Source organism: Python bivittatus, unplaced genomic scaffold (genome assembly GCF_059951505.1).
Source record: "Python bivittatus isolate LINGU-HERP-01145 unplaced genomic scaffold, Pbiv_v1 ctg000330_np1212, whole genome shotgun sequence".
NCBI classification, from domain to species: domain Eukaryota; kingdom Metazoa; phylum Chordata; class Lepidosauria; order Squamata; family Pythonidae; genus Python; species Python bivittatus.
The window spans coordinates 8341527-8359712 of NW_028277058.1; the positions used below are offsets into that span (position 1 = coordinate 8341527).

Sequence of the window (18186 nt, forward strand, 5' to 3'; positions counted from 1 at the left end):
ATGGATAACAGACTAATTTTAATGTGAAGAAGAAACACATTGTAAAAGTTGTTAACAATATTGTACAGGTAGTCCTTAACTTACAACAGCAATTCGGATTGGAATTTCCATTGTTAAGTGATGCAGTTGTAAAGCACAACCACATTACTTAGCAACAGCAATCCTGCAATCCTGGTTGCCGTTGTTAACCGAATCCCATGGCCGTTAGGCAAGGCAATTTCCTGCTGGCTTCCCACAATCTAAATCTGTGAGGAAGCTGGCAGGAAGTTGCAAGTCCCAGGTGGCTTGCAAGCAGGCCAGTAGGCAGGTAAGTGGCTGATGCCAGGTGGGAGAGGACACAAGGGAGGGTGCAAGGGTGCAAAGGAGGCATGGCGAAGGTCAGGGAGGGTGCGCAGGGGTGCGAGGGAGGTGCAGTGAGGCTTGGGGAGGGTGTGCAAAGATGCAGGGGAGGCATGGCAAAGCTCAGGGAGGGTATGCAAGGGTGCAAGAGTCAGCCTTCCCAGGTAGACCAGACATGAAGCAAGAACAGATGAGCTAATTCTACTTTATTGCAAGGTTACAATAACAGAATCTTGCAAGTCTGAAAATACAAATCTCCCACCATCTCTTTTATAGCCTGATAAGTTAGGGAGGTTCTTTTCTGAGTTTCTTCCTCTGCCCATTATCCAGCTGCAGGCTTATCTGATAGTTCTGTAGGCAGCATCTCTTCCTCCCCATCTCCCAAGGCCATTCCCACATACCATTATAGCGAGGGAGGGGTGGCAAGGCTCGGGCAGGTGCATGGAGGTGTGATGTAGGCACAGTGAGGCTCTGGGAGGGTGTGTGGAGGTGTGAGGGAGGCATGGCACAGGGATGCGAGGGGGTGCACAAGGGTGAGACAAGCACGGCAAGGCTCGAGGAAGGTGCATTGGAATGTGCAAGTGGCTGGCACAGTGCAAGTGCAAAGGGGCTGGGGAGGGTGCACGGGTGGGGGAGACTTATCCCAGCTATTTGCAACCTTCCCTGCCAGCTTCCCCATTGACTTTCTGGGAAGCTGGCAGGGAAGGTCACAAATGGTGATTGCATGATTGTGGAACGTTGCAGCTGGTCATAAGTGCAAGCCAAACACATTTTGATGATGTGACTGCAGAGGTGCTAGGACGGCCAGAACTCCAAGGACTGGTCATAACCACCATTCATTCAGTAACTTCAAACAGTTGCTGAACTATGGTCGTAAGTTAAGGACTACCTGTAATTTGAATGAAGAGGAAACTTGGAAAGAAGGGAAATTTTATTGCAGTTTTATAAAGCAATGTAATATTGGAATAAAGAGAACTGTTGTGATGGAATGTATCTATGAAGAGGAGAGTGATGTGGGAGATCAAGGCTATCAGGAGGGAGGGGGTGCATTCCAGGAGGGGAAAGGAGATAAGAGACAATGCAGTCCTCAAGGGGAGTGTGGGAAGAGGTTCAGGATAGCCACTCTCTAGAATCTCCAGAGGAATAACCACTAGTTGCTGTAGTATAGATTTAGTTTGGCAAGATTCTATCTATAAGGTGTAGGCTAATAAAGGAACTTTACTCAACTGGACTGTTTCACCGCTGTTCTTGGGCTGGGCCTGACAACTGTGCAGATTTGCTAACGGTATTCTTCTTCCTTCAGCTGAACAAACAACAACTGCAAGTGGTGAAAGAGCGGTTCCAGGCATTTCTAAATGGAGAGACACAGATTGTAGCTGACGAAGCTTTTTGCAATGCAGTTCGAAGTTACTATGAAGTAAGTAAAACTTTTTTCCCTAGTATATTTTTAAGGCATGTATGTATGTATGTATGTGTGTGTGTGTGTGTGTGTGTGTATGTATATGTGTGTATATGTGTGTGTATATATATATATATATATATATATATATATATATATACACGCCTTAAAAATATATATATAAATAAATATAAAAATACCCATTTGACATAAGCCTTTGTAAGTCTGTGAGCTATTGTACCTAGTGAAACATTTTAAATAATATTTTTAAATTAAAAACTATGAATCAGGGCTGTTTTCTTAAAACAAGGATAGGTGGTTTGATACTATTTGGATATTTGGACTAAACAATCTCATTGGCTTCTGGTAGTAGGCTGAAAGGTGTTTGTCCAAAATTCTGGAATAAAGGTATAAACAGTATCTGTATTAAGAACAGTCTTGTTTCAGTGATTGGAAAAAGAAGAATAAGGAGTAATATTCTTCCTGGAATTAGTATTTAACAACATCATCCTTCTGTCATTCTAATATCTATAGCTAATTTAGATATGTGGGAAATTGTGCTAATTATGTAGGAGCCACAGATAGGATTGCTTTTCACATGCCTGTATCTCAACCCAATATTGATTGTGTGAATCCTTGCTGAGTTTTGCTTGGTGGCTCCTAGGGATTGGATTAGGATCTGTCTGAACAATAAGAACATTTTACTTTCCCACAGCTTGATGAAATATATATTTCCTGTGCTGTCCAACATTTGCTCAGTTATTTTATAATGGAATCCAGACTTTTATTCATGAAATCAGTCTCCTCTGAAGAGCTATCCTTGTTTCTAAGTTTGGTGTTTAGAAGAAGCTTTGCCCCATGAATCCTGTGCTCATCACTTTCCTCCATAGTTTGTCCACATGAGAAGATCAGATAGCTTCATTCTATCTTCTTCATGTCTCTTAGCTAGAATAACTCACCAGAGATGAGAGAGGTGGAAATATTCAGTCTGGAAATCATTCATTCATTAAAGTGAATGCAACTCTTAAAGCTTCGATGCTTATTTTTTCACACAGACATGGGAAAATGTGAGGCTGTTTTAACATATAGACAGGGGCTGTTCTTCTAGATTCCAAGAAATTACTGAAAAGCTGGCATGGAGACTTGTCACACTTGGATCAAAGGAGCTTTCTCCAACTGAAGTATTCCAGCTGTTGATAAAATGTCCAGCTGTGAAACAGGTATAGAACGTTTTACTTTTCACACTTTACTTTGGCTTACGTCTTTCTACAAAGCATATTTGTTTTACCCTTTTGCTTCTTAGTGCTTTGGCCCTTTATTATGTTGTGCAAGGAATGAGCCCGTGTCTGTTGTCCTGGGATTAATACTTCAAAACAGCTGGAACCAGGGCTTAGAATGACAGGAATGTATTTGCTACATTTTCAACAAGAGGAGCAGCAGATGGGTAAGGAAAGTAGAATGGGCATATAGGTGTTTGTTGCTTCAGCAACTTTATTCTTAGTGCTGAATTAGAACGAGCAAGACCTTGATTAAAATCCATCCTCAGAATGAAGGTCACAGGAGAGCTCAAACACTTTCATTGCCTTCCTCAGAGAGCGTTATTGTACAAAATAAATTGCAAGGGATATCAAATGGTTGTCCTGAAGTTCATGAGGGAAACAGTGGAATAAAAATCATTCCAATCTTATTGGAAATCATACTTTGAATCTTCCAAATAGTTAATGTATTCTTCTACCCATGTTGGGTGGGACTGGGAAGTTTATTAAAGCAAGAGCAAAGTATTTAATTATGCTTTGCTTTATTTTCATAAACATCCCAATCCCATCCCCCAAACCGAGATTTCACTTTGTCAGGCTGACAAATGTGTACATTTAGCAATGTAGTAATTATTTGCATTCTTGGACTGAGAGATGCCTGAAAACAAACTCTTGAGATTAACCACTTGAAATATTTTTTTCCTGTATACTAAATAGGGCAACATGACAAATAAAGAAATAAGTTAAAGTGTCTGTGGCTAAAATCCATAAAGAAATGATGACCGAGAAGGGTTTGATTTATACAATCTAGATCAGTGTTTCTCAACCTTAGCAACTTTAAGATGAATGGACTTCAACTCCCAGAATTCCCCAGCCAGGCATGCTGGCTTGGGAATTCTGGGAATTGAAGTCCACTCATCTTAAAGTTGCTAAGGTTGAGAAACACTGATCTAGAAAGATGAATGTGATTTTTTTAATAGCCTCCAAATGGAAAGTAATTTATCTTCTGTCAATGGTCTGTAGTCATGACTAGCAGTGCTGAGAGCAGTGATATTTACTGGTAGGAGATCGGAGGCAGACAGTGGTAGCAAAACTTTATTCAGTTTATATCTTCTATTGTGGTATTTCACTGAAGGGCAGAGTGGGAAATCAGAATCTTTACAAGTTAGTATACTTTTTAGAATCTAAAGAAACAGTTGCAACTGTCAAAACAAATGTTCGTATTATTTTATATTCCCCTTTGGAGGCAGCATTCACTGAGCAGGAAAGAGACTGATTAAAAAAAATAGATGTCTGGAGTAGACAATTCAGTTTGTTTTCTTTTGATTGAGACAACCCTTAAAACATCATGGTTGGATAAATTATTTCCTCGACTTACCTTGGACACCCCCTGCCACTTCTGTTCACTCTGGAGTAACTGCCTCATTAAGGACTTGGTTCCACAGCCTGGTTTGCTACGGGCACCAAAAACCTTTCTCTAATTTCCAAATTGGATATTTCATTTTAGCAAAGGCAAGCTCATTGTCTAGTCCAGTGTTTCTCAACCGTGGCAACCTGAAGATGTGTGGCCTTCAACTCCCAGAATTTCCCAGCCAGCATGCTGGCTGGGGAATTCTGGGAGTTGAAGTCCACACATCTTTAAGTCGCCAAGGTTGAGAAACTCTGGACTAGTCTTTCAATGTAAAACATCTCTTTCTTTTGCTCACTTTACCATGCTTTCAGGAGTTTGCCAAGGCCTGCTTAATATATATTATTTTGCTGAAATTACAGTGGGGCAAAAAAGTATTTAGTCAGCCACCAATTGTGCAAGTTCTCCCACTTAAAAAGATGAGAGAGGCCTGTAATTTCCATCATAGGTATACCTCAACTATGAGAGACAAAATGGGGAAAAAAATCCAGAAAATCACATTGTCTGATTTTTAAAGAATTTATTTGCAAATCATGGTGGAAAATAAGTATTTGGTCACCTACAAACAAGCAAGATGTCTGGCTCTCACAGACCTGTAACTACTTCTTTAAGAGGCTCCTCTGTCCTCCACTCGTTACCTGTAGTAATGGCACCTGTTTGACCAGTATAAAAGACACCTGTCCACAACCTCAAACAGTCACACTCCAAATTCCACTATGGCCAAGACCAAAGAGCTGTTGAAGGACACCAGAAACAAAATTGTAGACCTGCACCAGGCTGGGAAGACTGAATCTGCAATAGGCAAGCAGCTTGGTGTGAAGAAATCAACTGTGGGAGCAATAATAAGAAAATGGAAGACATACAAGACCACTGATAATCTCCCTCGATCTGGGGCTCCATGCAAGATCTCACCCTGTGGGGTCAAAATGATCACAAGAACAGTGAGCAAAAATCCCAGAACCACACAGGGGGACCTAGTGAATGACCTGCAGAGAGCTGGGACCAAAGTAACAAAGGCTACCATCAGTAACACACTACGCCGCCAGGGACTCAAATCCTGCAGTGCCAGACGTGTCCCCCCTGCTTAAGCCAGTACATGTCTGGGCCCGTCTGAAGTTTGCTAGAGAGCATTTGGATGATCCAGAAGAGGATTGGGAGAATGTCATATGGTCAGATGAAACCAAAGTAGAACGTTTTGGTCTAAACTCAACTCGTCGTGTTTGGAGGAGAAAGAATGCTGAGTTGCATCCAAAGAACACCATACCTACTGTAAAGCATGGGGGTGGAAACATCATGCTTTGGGGCTGTTTTTCTGCAAAGGGACCAGGACGACTGATCCGTGTAAAGGAAAGAATGAATGGGGCCATGTATCGTGAGATTTTGAGTTAACACCTCCTTCCATCAGCAAGGGCATTGAAGATGAAACGTGGCTGGGTCTTTCAGCATGACAATGATCCCAAACACACCGCCCGGGCAATGAAGGAGTGGCTTCGTAAGAAGCATTTCAAGGTCCTGGAGTGGCCTAGCCAGTCTCCAGATCTCAACCCCATGGAAAACCTTTGGAAGGAGTTGAAAGTCCGTGTTGCCCAGCGACAGCCCCAAAACATCACTGCTCTAGAGGAGATCTGCATGGAGGAATGGGCCAAAATACCAGCAACAGTGTGTGAAAACCTTGTGAAGACTTACAGAAAACGTTTGACCTCTGTCATTGCCAACAAAGGATATATAACAAAGTATTGAGATGAACTTTTGATATTGACCAAATACTTATTTTCCACCATGATTTGCAAATAAATTCTTTAAAAATCAGACAATGTGATTTTCTGGATTTTTTTCCCCATTTTGTCTCTCATAGTTGAGGTATACCTATGATGAAAATTACAGGCCTGTCTCATCTTTTTAAGTGGGAGAACCTGCACAATTGGTGGCTGACTAAATACTTTTTTGCCCCACTGTATATAGTTTTCTCTTGTCTTTCAAATATGTCTATCTGGTAGGCTCATGTTATTTGTTTTTCTTTAATTAAATGTTTCTCACAAGTCTGCTTAATGAAGCCTGCCATTTTCCTTTTTCTTTTTAGAAAAAAGTTGCTTTGAGAGAGGGAAGGGATGTTTAACTCCATATTGTGCACATTTTCTCTCTCTCTTTCTCTGTCCCTCGTACCTCCAAGAAGTTCCTTTTATTATGGGCAGCAGAGAAAATATTTATACCCCCTTTTTTTTGGAGTGGCTTCATTTCTTCAAGGGGACAAAGTAGCTTTGCACATCATTAATATATAATAAGCAAAGACCACTGGGATGGTGTTGGACACATTTAATATTGCTGGTAGCATCTTTCAGCAAATGTGACACTTTATAAGCTTGTCAAAAGGCTGAACGTTAACCAGTAACAGTGATTAATCAAGCAGTGAAAAAGAAGAGCTGATTTGGATTGGAGGTAATGTGGAATTCCATCTTGGTGGGGTGAACACTTGAAGTTTCCATTTGCCTGCTATAATCCTTCTATTATGCTATAAGATTCCTTTTTTTCCACACATATTTAAAATAATCTCTATGTAATTAAAGTACGTTCTGTTTTCACAGACTTGCTGTGAGATATTGTGACTGTTGGCCATTTTATGCTTTTTCACATTTTCTTAGTAGTGAAGCCAATATAGGAAGCAAGAAAGCAGTTAAGTCCACACATCTTAAAGTTGTCAAGGTTGAGAAATGCTGGTCTAGCTACTCCTTCTACTTTGTGGAGCAGTTCGGAGTTCTTGCTGTCACTACCACCTGTTCTCTAGGGGGATGACTTACATAGCATCTTCCCTATCCCTAGATTGGACACATAATCACTCTGCTTGCATACAGAAAGTATACACCAGAGACAAAAAGTTAGACTAACATCACATATACAGTCAAAATAAAAATAATCTTGTGCAAAATATGTACTAAACTTGTTGCCTGTCAGTTAAGATGACCTGATGTTGAAGCTAAAGCCCTCCTCTTGCTTCTGTGGACTTTTCCCCAGCTTGTTGTAGATCACGACTTATGATCAGCAGCCCAGGAACAATATTTTGTAGCCTTGGTATACAACTTCTTGAGTGTCTCTTTCCTCCCTCAAAATTGCCAGCCAGGGTTCAAAGAACAAAAGCTTTTTCATCAGGAAGTAGAGGGGTTTGGGGAGGTCTTTCCTTTGCTACTGTACGTGTTAAAGTTACCATTTATTTTCAGAAAGATCTTGCTAGATATAGAGGGGTGTATATTTCCTGTTAGGGAGGTAGCTGTCTATCTTTTAAATGCCAGGTGGAATCCTAACAATCTTGTTAAATACTGTTTGTTATAGGAACAGAGGAGTTTCATTTTTATCTCCTATTCTAAGCATCATCACTGAAATGCTATTAAAAGTTAATGTTGCAAAATAAAAGGCTTTTTGCCTATTTTCCTGGATGCTGCCTATTTTTCACCTACTGTTCTCAGGACTTAAATTCATGCCATCCCTCTCAAACATTTCTCAAGTGCAGGCATAGCCGAGCCCATGCTTCCTTTTTGATGTCTCTCTACTTCTTTATGTTCATTTGTTCCTTGTCAGCAGTTGAATAGTGACTGAAGCAAATAGAAGGATCTAACTTTCTTTAGCATTGTTGGTAAGATTCAAAGTGAAAGTGAATGGATGACATTCATAAGACCAGCAAAGATGTGAGCCATCTCAAGGACCATATATGTTGACAACATCTTTTCAATGAGACCCCAAAACCAATGATTACTCCTGTACTCAGTGGCAGAAGAGTCCATTAAAGTGACAATTGCCACATCTCAAAGAAAAAGGCACTCCCACCATCTGTCCCAGTGAGCCTTTTTACAAGATAACTTTCTAAAGGAAAAATAGTTATAAGATTTAAGCAGTACTAGAATATGTGTCTTTTCTCTGACAGAGCAAGGAACAACCAAAGTAGCTGGAGAGGAGAAATTCCAGAGAAAAATCCGCCTTTGAGACTTTATAATGTGTGGTAATTGTTCTAAGTTTGCTAATAACTTTTATGTGTAATCAATGTTTCATTAACTATTCATTACCTGCTATGTGGCTGAAAATGAACAGTTTATTGGAAGAATGCTCTACAGTTGCATATTACAGAATGAAATTTTCAATTATATTCCAACATAGTGTTCCATTAGTATAGCTCCGCAGTTTTTCTGTATGTTTTGCTAGTTTAAAAAATGCATGGTTGTTCTGTATTGCATAAGCTTACATAGTTTTGCAGTGTATTGTATCTGAAATAATGTTTTGTATTAGACATTGCTAATACCGTTTGGCAGTGCGATTTGGATATAAAAACTGCCTGTACCCTCTACTCACAGTGATCATAAGGACTATAAGAGGGCATTCTTTGAAATCTTAATAGAAATGTTTATAATATAATGTCCTAGGACTTGATAAATGGAAGGTCAACCCTAAGTATTGACATTCATAACACAGTATATACAAAGGAGGAAATAGGAGGAACCTGGTATTATTGGTGAACCCTGGTGTTAGAAACAATATTTGTCATGCTGCATAACCACATATATGTTTTTGAAGGTTCTGAATCTGTTGTTATTTCTTCTACAAAAATCCTCCAAAAAAACAAAATGAAAAACAGGCTTAGAACAAGCTGAAGAGCTGATGGAAAGAGAGATCTTTGACCCTGGATATTCTGTTTAAGAGAAGGTTAAAGGAAGCTATCATGAGATATCACTTGAAACACACTCTTCAGACTGAAAAGTGACTAATTGAGAGATCAGTCTAGTTTAATAAAGCAGTCTTGTAACAAGTATTAGTTTTTGAAAGCACAGCATTTCTGCAGCATTTAGGTGCCCTTGCCTCTATTTTTAGTTTTCCCCAATTTATTTAGTGAACTGTTTATGTAATTAGAGTACATTTTCTTTAATAGGCAACCCCCCCCCCCCCCCCGTCTTTAGACAAGCATTGAAAGTCTGGTAGAATTACTGGGGAAACCTAAACTAATTGATTTCTAGGTAGAGGCACTGGAGTTCAAATTCATCCCGGCAAATTTGGAGTCCTAAATGTATATCTTTTAATCTAAGAGTTGTAGTACTGGATTACAAGGTGGAAATCCCCATGGAATTGAGCCCTGTAAATGTTTTATTTTAATACATCGTAAAAGAATACAATAATACCTTAGATTTGTTTAGGTATTTTGGTTTTCTCTTCTGTAATAATAGTAACCATTGCCCATTATGGAGTTGGAAAAATTGATCAATTTCTTCCAAGGGAGTATCACATTCTGATTTGCTACTGTACTATTATCTCAGGAGAGACCAATTTCTTTTATCTCTGCCTCATTGAGATCACTGTTGGGCGACTCCAAGAATAAGTCCATTTAACTGATTACGTGCTTTATTTTGATTCTGTTCTTTCAATCTATTATACCGTTTGAAAACTGATTGTTTGATCTGGGATAAAATTCACCTTGAGAAGTAACAGTACTAAACCTAAATATGTCTAACATGAACTACAGAGCATGATTTAAATATACCTTTAATCTTGGTTTGTTTGTTTGTTTGTTTGTTTATACATCACATTTATATAGCTGCCCATCTCACAAAGCAACTCTAGGCGGCGTACAACAATTAAAATAACAAGTGAATAAAAACAGGTATTATAAAAAGATAAAAAGTTATTATTAGAATAAAAACATTATCACAAATTAAAAAAAAATTTTTTAAAGATTTTAAAATATACAAACCCCACAGAGAGAGTAGAATATCAATTACAGTGGAGCCATCTAAGAATGCCTCCGGTTCCAAAAGACCCCCAGGCCTGATGACACAACCAGATCTTGAGGGACTTCCTAAACAACAGCAGGTAAGGGGCGAGCCTAACTTCAGGGGGGGGAATGTTCCACAAGGAAGGAGCCACGGCAGAGAAGGCCCACCTCCTGGGACCCACCAAATGCAAGTCGCTGGCCAATGGAATGTGTAGCATACCTTTCCTGCTGGATCTAATGGGGCAGGCTGGTTCTGCTTCAGAAGAGGGTGTATCCTAGCTTAGGATCTGTGGTTGTCTTAGATGTTTATTATAAGGGTTAGCAACAAGTGAAGTTTACGTTTCTTCAAGTTAAGCTTAACTTCTAGTGACCTCATGGATATATCCATGTAGTTTTCTTGGCAGCAATACAAAAGTGATTTGCTGTTGCCTTCTTCAGGGGTGATGATGATGATGATGACGATGATGATTTTCTTCCCAGTCTAGCTTGTCTTAAATCAGGCATTTATAAAGTCCTTTAGTAAATAGAGTTTACAGGTCCAAACACAATAATGAATTGCAACCTTGCTCATGTATAAATCTCAAATGGAAGAAGGAGTCTCATTTACTAATCTGTTTTCTTGGTACTCTCTGTTTCAAACACTCCCCTCCCTCCCTCCCTCTGTCCCTCCCTCCCTCTTTATTGTTACCAGTATGAAGTGAAATCTGTAGAACATTCTTATTTGAAGAAGGAATAATTTTAGTGTCTACAAACCACTAAGCTGCTAAATATTTAATATTCCTCTAAATGTCAGTGACTCATAAAGGAAAATATAGTATAATGTTTGTCTGAATTGCTATTAATGCTGTGTCAAGCTTGAGATTTCTGTCTGTCTGTCTATCTCCAATTTAGGTTCAGTAACTATCCATGCTATACTTTACAGCAATGGAAAGATTAACAAATATCTGGGTTGCAGTCTAGTCCCTTCAGAGTTTATACAAGTTAATCTTTCCATTGCTGTAAAGTATAACATGGATAGTTACTGAACCTAAATAGTTCTAATACAGGTAGTCCCAAGGTTAAGAATGAGTTCCGTTCTCTTAAGTCGAATTTATATGTAAGCCAGAACAGTATTATTGTATAATACTGTATAAGTAGTATTGTATAATTAACTTGAACCATTGTATATTTAACTCAAATCATTGTGCATTTAACTTGCATTTTGCTACAGTAGGCTCTTTCCTTAACTGTGGGTCGTCCGTAAACCGGGCATTCTTTACCCAGGAACTACCTGTATTCAGTTGTATTCTTAAAAACCTTTATGCCAGTTATATCTCTTCAACTGTTGCTTTGAATCTGTCAACCTGTGCAAAATGACAAGACTTGTTTGTTAATTTTCAAAAGAGAATATTATTCTTTAAATCAAGTTGAGAAGGCAGTCTGTTCTTTTTAATCCATTTAAAAATTGAGTTTCAAATACTAACAGTAAAGTTCTAATCTTTTTATATGTCCTTACAAATATTTGTCCTGACAGAGCCAAGCTGTGGTAGAAGGACACACTGAAATAAAGTGATTTTTCAGGGGCCGACCAGTGTTTCCTGGTTGTCACCCTATCTCATCTGTGAAGCTCAGGTTGTCGAGTTCAATATAGTCCTTCTCTTTTAAGCTACTCCTCAGTTTCAGGAGGTTCATGATCTAAAGCCAAATACCTGGAACCAGGGTACCCAATCTTTTGAAGGTAGAGGAAATATTTGGCTCCTTTTACTGCTGCAAAACGCTGCCCTGTTTACAAAATGGTGCTATGGTATGTATAAGGAGGCACCAAAAGGCAAACTGGCAAGGAGATTCCAATTTTTTTAGGTGTTCTCTACACCCCTTGCTTGTATTTGGTATTACGTTCTTTGGGATTTTGGCAAAATAGATAGGCAGAGATGGATGCACTTCCAAACAGGGCTATTTTAATGTTTGAAAAATAAGGCCTAAATGGGGACTCAAAGATATTTATGCAAATAGTGTTGAAAGCTGATATTTGCCTTGGCTGAATTCCCATTTATTTAAAAAATAAAATGAAATAATGTGTTATTTTGCAAAGTAGATGGGGCCAGGAGCCTGGCAGACATAATGGGAAATATTTGCAGGCATAGTGATGTCTAGGGCACCATGGTGTGTAGGAGAAGAGATTTGGAGTATGGAAATGCTGCAGTGAAGCCAGGAGTTCATCATCTATTTTATCATTTGTCTCAGTCTTTCCCTTAATAATATTTGTAACATTGAGATAAGATCGCTGTTGTTATTTTTGAGTGATTTTAGGTAGCTCCTATGGTTGACATAGTTTGCAAGCAAAGAGAGAGAAGAATGGCAACAGCTCACAACAGCATGACAAAGAGACCTTGCACATAAAAACCTAAAACATACTGCAGATCTGTATTGCACTATTCTCTCCATATTTTCTGATTTAGCCCTGGCAAAACTTATTTAAAATTTGTAAGTTATAATCATGAACTTTAATCTTAATGAAGTTCAAGATTCTGTTTGTTAGTGAAAGATATCAAGGCTGTGGGTAAACATTATGGATTTGGTGATACAGCTGATACTTTTCCATATCTGTTTGTCTGTCTGTCTATCTATCTGTCTGAACGTTTTCAAGGTGTGAAACAATAGTAAACTGAGTTATGAGAAGCTTCCTACCCCAGGTTTCTCAATAATTAACATTGTAGAGGAATATGTAGAATAATTTGGCATCAGTTTGACTAAATGTGACTTTTTCAGGGCTAATTGTTCAGGGCTCCAGCTAGCTCAAAATTTATGTAAGGTTTGGAAAGATGTCACATGCTACTTCTTTTGGTTCCTATCACTTCCCAATATAATCATCTTTACCTTAAATTTCAGCTGAGGAAGCCCTGACATGGTGTATGTGGAGAAGAGCAGGAGGAGATGTCAACCACTCCTTTTTACAATGTCACAAAATAGAAAGCATCACACCAGAACTAAAGATTAAGGCTCAAGCAATAGGCCTAGTGAGTAACAAGAAGAAAGCAGACTATTGCTCTGTGCTTTTATCATGTCTCCAACAATTTTTAAACTAATACTGCATTTTTACCCACCATGCACTTAGGTTCTTAACTAATAACTTTCCTAAATGTAATTTTCCATCATAGACCAACAACTAAAGAAGTACGTTTTATAAGTGGAGGGTTTATGAGAGGAAAACGTTCATGTGCAGCAAACTTCCTCTGGAGGATTAATTAGGACTATTAGATCTGGGCTTATCAGCCCTATATGGTAGATCAGACTATGAAACAGACACCATGTAGACCTAAAGCTACTTTTATTGGAACAGCTATAGTAACAGAATCTTTCAAAGGCTGAATGTGTCAGCCCTTTAAGGCAGACCAGACTAGAAAATCAAAGTTATGAGTACTAATACTACTTTTATTATAGGATTACAGTAACATAAACTTGAAAGTCTTGATGTGCTTCCCTTCCTCTCTGTCTTCATGAGAATAGGGGTGGGGGGGAGTGCTGTCTGAGTCTTTTTCATAATCCACTTTTTTGGTCTGGGCTCAAGCCTCATTCATCTGATTGTGGCCTTGGCAATAGATCTTCCCTCTGTTCTTCAAGGTCATCCTCTATACTCACTACAGGGCTACAACAATCCAGACAATTATTAGATGGCAGCAAAATGATACAGAAACTGAAATCTAAAGAAGATTTGCAGCCCAGATCTGGTAGCCCTAGTTTTAACTTCAGCTGCCAGTTTGCAGTTTTAACTTGCTGATTATTAGTAACAAAAGCAATTGAAAATGTATGCATTACCATAATATGGACAGGAAATGAAAATCAGGAATCTTTCAGCTTAGTTATATCTTACACTTATTCCATATGCATCACTGCTATTAGTCTGAGCTGTAGTTGGTTAGAATGTGGGTAAATATTGTGGAAGTACAGTAATATCTAAGCATCAGGTGCCTGTTTAGGAAGTTTAGTTTACATCTGGTTTACAGTGAAGTGCCCCTAGAAACACACAAAGGAATTCTGATAGGTGTAACCCCTCCAGACTCATCCTGTTTGCAATCGTACAGCAAGGGAAGAAGACATTCATATATCCTGCTTCAAGCTTATTTGGTGATCTGCTAGAATTGAATGATCTGTTGAGAACAGAAGGAAACAACCCCACACTTTTAGTAGGGTAGAACATTGGATGGTGTGTTGTATTGCAGTCCTATTCATTATCCTCAGGCATGAAGATCAATGGGTAATGTCACCTGAAAACTTTTAGGAAATGAAATAAATGTGGAAAATATAGCATATTTAGCGTGTGATTATTTAAATTCATTTTAGTAGTCCAGACAGCTAGAAAACTAAAACTAAAATGAGGCCATGAAATCAGCCTAATAGTTATAGTGCTAGTCTTAAGTCTTGGCCAATTTTAAAATTTTAGCCAATAAGCTTGCAGTATTCAAATTAGCTAGGGCATTGTTTATGTTGGTTTATGATACTAGAAAGTGCATCACTTAACATGGCAGTTGAAAGGATTGGCTGATCCCACAAATAATCTCTTCCCCAAATATACCAGGACAAGAAATGTTACTTCTCCAATCCTCTACATTTTGAAGAAATCAGGATTTTTTATTTTTTTTTTAAGTTCTGGCTATTTGCAAAAGGTAGGAGGAGGAATGAAGCTTTTTAATCACTGTGGAAGAAAAATCTCACTTTGCTGGAAATTGGCTTTGGGCTTCTCCCTGATGTTCGGTCTACCGGGTACCCAAGCTGCAAGCCCGTCTGTGTATTATATGAATCTAACACTTCATTGGGGGAAGTGGGCCATGTCAGAGGTCTATCATCCAGCTTTATTTGAAGAGAACCTGCCTTCGAAGAAGATGGTGGGCGTGTTGGTGATCCCAGAAGGTGAAGCTAAAGATGCCTGTGGGCTGGAGACTAACTTCAACATACCACCAAATACAGAGGACTGGATTGCCTTCATTGCAAGGGGAGGCTGTACTTTTAAGGATAAAGTCAAGGCTGCAGCAGAGAAAGGTGCTACGGGTGTCATTATCTATGACCATTCATGTGCTGAAAGAGAGAGTCTCATTTTGACTCGTGAAGATGCCGGTGAGATTGCCGCTGTCATGATTAGCAGCCTGAAAGGGAAGCAGATCCTTCGCTTGATTCAGGAAGGTATCCGAGTAACTGCCGTAATTGAAGTGGGAGCAACCCAATGCCTCTGGAAGATATATCTGTGTGCTTACTCTCTCATTTTGACATTTGTGGCTTATGTCTTAATATGCTGCACACCTGGGCAGTTTATGATAAGACGTGAAGAACGGAGAGCCCAGACGACGAAGTCAGAACTCCGGAATGCTGTTCGTTGTCTTGAATTGCGGAAGTTAAAAAAGGATGAATTTGACCTGGCAGAAGAGACTTGTGTGGTTTGCTTAGAGACGTACAAGCCCAGAGAGGTAGTTCGGATTTTAACTTGCAGGCATATCTTCCACAAACGATGTATTGACCGCTGGTTGCTAAAGCGTGGGATTTGCCCGATTTGCAATTATGCCATTATCCAAAGGAACTGAGAGAGATGCAATAATTTATCTTCATCAGATTCCCAAGACTACTTTCCTTTTCAGGACCATATATAGAAGCATTCTTCTCACTAAATTAAGATCTACCTTACTTGGAGAATGGTGATGTTTTGGAGACTATTGCCAGTTGTGATCATTTATTAAAACCCTACATCTGTGGTCATCACCACCTAAATCTGAAACTTCGTTGCTTTTTCCTCCAAGAGACATACTGATTTTGCAGTGTGTATGTGTATAAATAGCCTCAGAAGTGTATGGATGAGATTCTTTTTGCAGAATGTATTTCTTGTTCACATAGAACTAATGCTTTTTGTTGTAATTGCACAGAGTCCCCGTTTTAAGAACGAGTTCCATTCCCAAGATCTGTCCTTAAGTCTAATTTGTATGTAAGCTGGAACAGCATTATTGTATAATACTGTATAACTAGTATTGCATAAGTAACTCGAACCATTGTGTATTTAACTCAAATTTTGCTACAATAGCCTCTGTTCATAACTGTGGGTCATCCTTAAACTAGGTGTTCTTAACCCAGGGACTACCTGTATTGTGATTTATTCTAATAAGAAACCAGTAAGCACAGACAAATAAGCAACTTATTTAAGAAGGAGAGAAATTCTTTCTAACTAGTGCTGCATAGTGGCTGCATGCTTTTCAGATTAAAGCTGCGTGCAAAGGCATTGTCCAGAATATCAATTTTATGAAAGTAAACTATTGGAAGTATTTGCAAACTAGCTATTCCCACAGCCCCCTTGAGATGACTGAAAATAACTGAGGCCAAACATCTGTGGGTAGAGTTATGAATAGAACAAATATCAGTGAAAGACATATCTGATTTTATGAGAGGAACATTTATTTTAATGGGAAAACAAGTAATTAATATAATTTAAAATCCTAAACTTTTAATCTACAAGTGAAACTCGAAAAATTAGAATATCGTGCAAATGTTCATTTATGTCAGTATGGCAACTCAAAAGGTGAAACCAATATATGAGATAGATGCATTACATGCAAAGTGAGATATGTCAAGCCTTAGTTTGGTATAATTGTGATGATTATGACGTACAGCTTATGAAAACCCCAAATTCACAATCTCAGAAAATTAGAATAGTGTGAAAAGGTTCAATATTGTAGGCTCAAAGTGTCCCACTCTAATCAGCTAATGAATCCATAACACCTGCAAAGGGTTCCTGAGCCTTTAAATGGTCTCTCAGGCTGGTTCAGTAGGAATCACAAGCATGGGAAAGACTGCTGACCTGACAGTGGTGCAGAAAACCATCATTGACACCTTCCATAAGGAGGGAAAGCCCCAAAAGGTAATTGCAAAAGAAGTTGGATGTTCCCAAAGTGCTGTATCAAAGCACATCAATAGAAGGTTATGTGGAAGGGAAAAGTGTGGAAGAAAAAGGTGCACAAGCAGCAGGGATGACCGCAGCCTGGAGAGGATTGTCAGGAAAAGGCCATTCAAAAGTATTGGGGACTTTCACAAGGAGTGGACTGAGGCTGGAGTTAGTGCATCAAGAGCCACCACACACAGACAGATCCCGGACATGGGCTTCAAATGTCGTCTTCCTCTTGTCAAGCCGCTCCTGAACAACAAACAACGTCAGAAGCGTCTTACCTGGGCTACAGAAAAAAAGAAATGGTCTGTTGCCCAGTGGTCCAAAGTCCTCTTTTCTGATGAGAGCAACTTTTGCATCTCATTTGGGAACCAAAGACCCAGAGTCTGGAGGAAGAATGGAGAGGCACACAGTGCACGATGCTTGAAGTCCAGTGGGAAGTTTCCACAGTCTGTGTTGATTTGGGGAGCCATGTCATCTGCTGGTGTTGGCCCACTGTGCTTCATTAAGTCCAGGGTCAACGCAGCCGTCTACCAGGAGATTTTGGAGCACTTCATGCTTCCTTCTGCAGACGAGCTTTATGGGGATGCTGACTTCATTTTCCAGCAGGGCTTGGCACCTGCCCACACTGCCAAAAGTACCAAAACCTGGTTCAATGACCATGGGATTACTGTGCTTGATTGGCCAGCAAACTCGCCTGACCTGAACCCCATAGGGAATCTATGGGGTATTGCCAAGAGAAAGATGAGGGACATGAGACTGAACAATGCAGCGGAGCTGAAGGCCGCTATTGAAGCATCCTGGTCTTCCATAACACCTCAGCAGTGCCACAGGCTGATAGCATCCATGCCACGCCGCATTGCGGCAGTCATTGCTGCAAAAGGGGCCCAAACCAAGTACTGAGTACATATGCATGCTTATACTTTGCAGAGGTCCGATATTGTTCTATTTCCAATCCTTGTGTTATTGATGTCATGTAATATTCTAATTTTCTGAGATTGTGAATTTGGGGTTTTCATAAGCTGTATGCCATAATCATCACAATTATACCAAAGTAAGGCTTGACATATCTCACTTTGCATGTAATACGTCTATCTCATATATTGGTTTCACCTTTTGAGTTGCCATACTGACATAAAT

General features: G+C 39.4%; 1 protein-coding gene across 8 annotated transcripts in view; it reads left to right on the top strand.

Annotated features, from left to right (window-relative positions):
* Positions 1–18186, top strand: part of CADPS2 (calcium dependent secretion activator 2) — a 335958-nt gene that overhangs the window by 60342 nt on the left and 257430 nt on the right. For all 8 annotated transcript variants that reach the window (XM_088141678.1, XM_025164784.2, XM_088141679.1 and 5 more), the window contains exon 2: positions 1643–1756. In XM_088141678.1, the coding sequence (XP_087997804.1) occupies positions 1643–1756 (114 nt within the window). The remainder of the gene's footprint in view (positions 1–1642; positions 1757–18186) is intronic.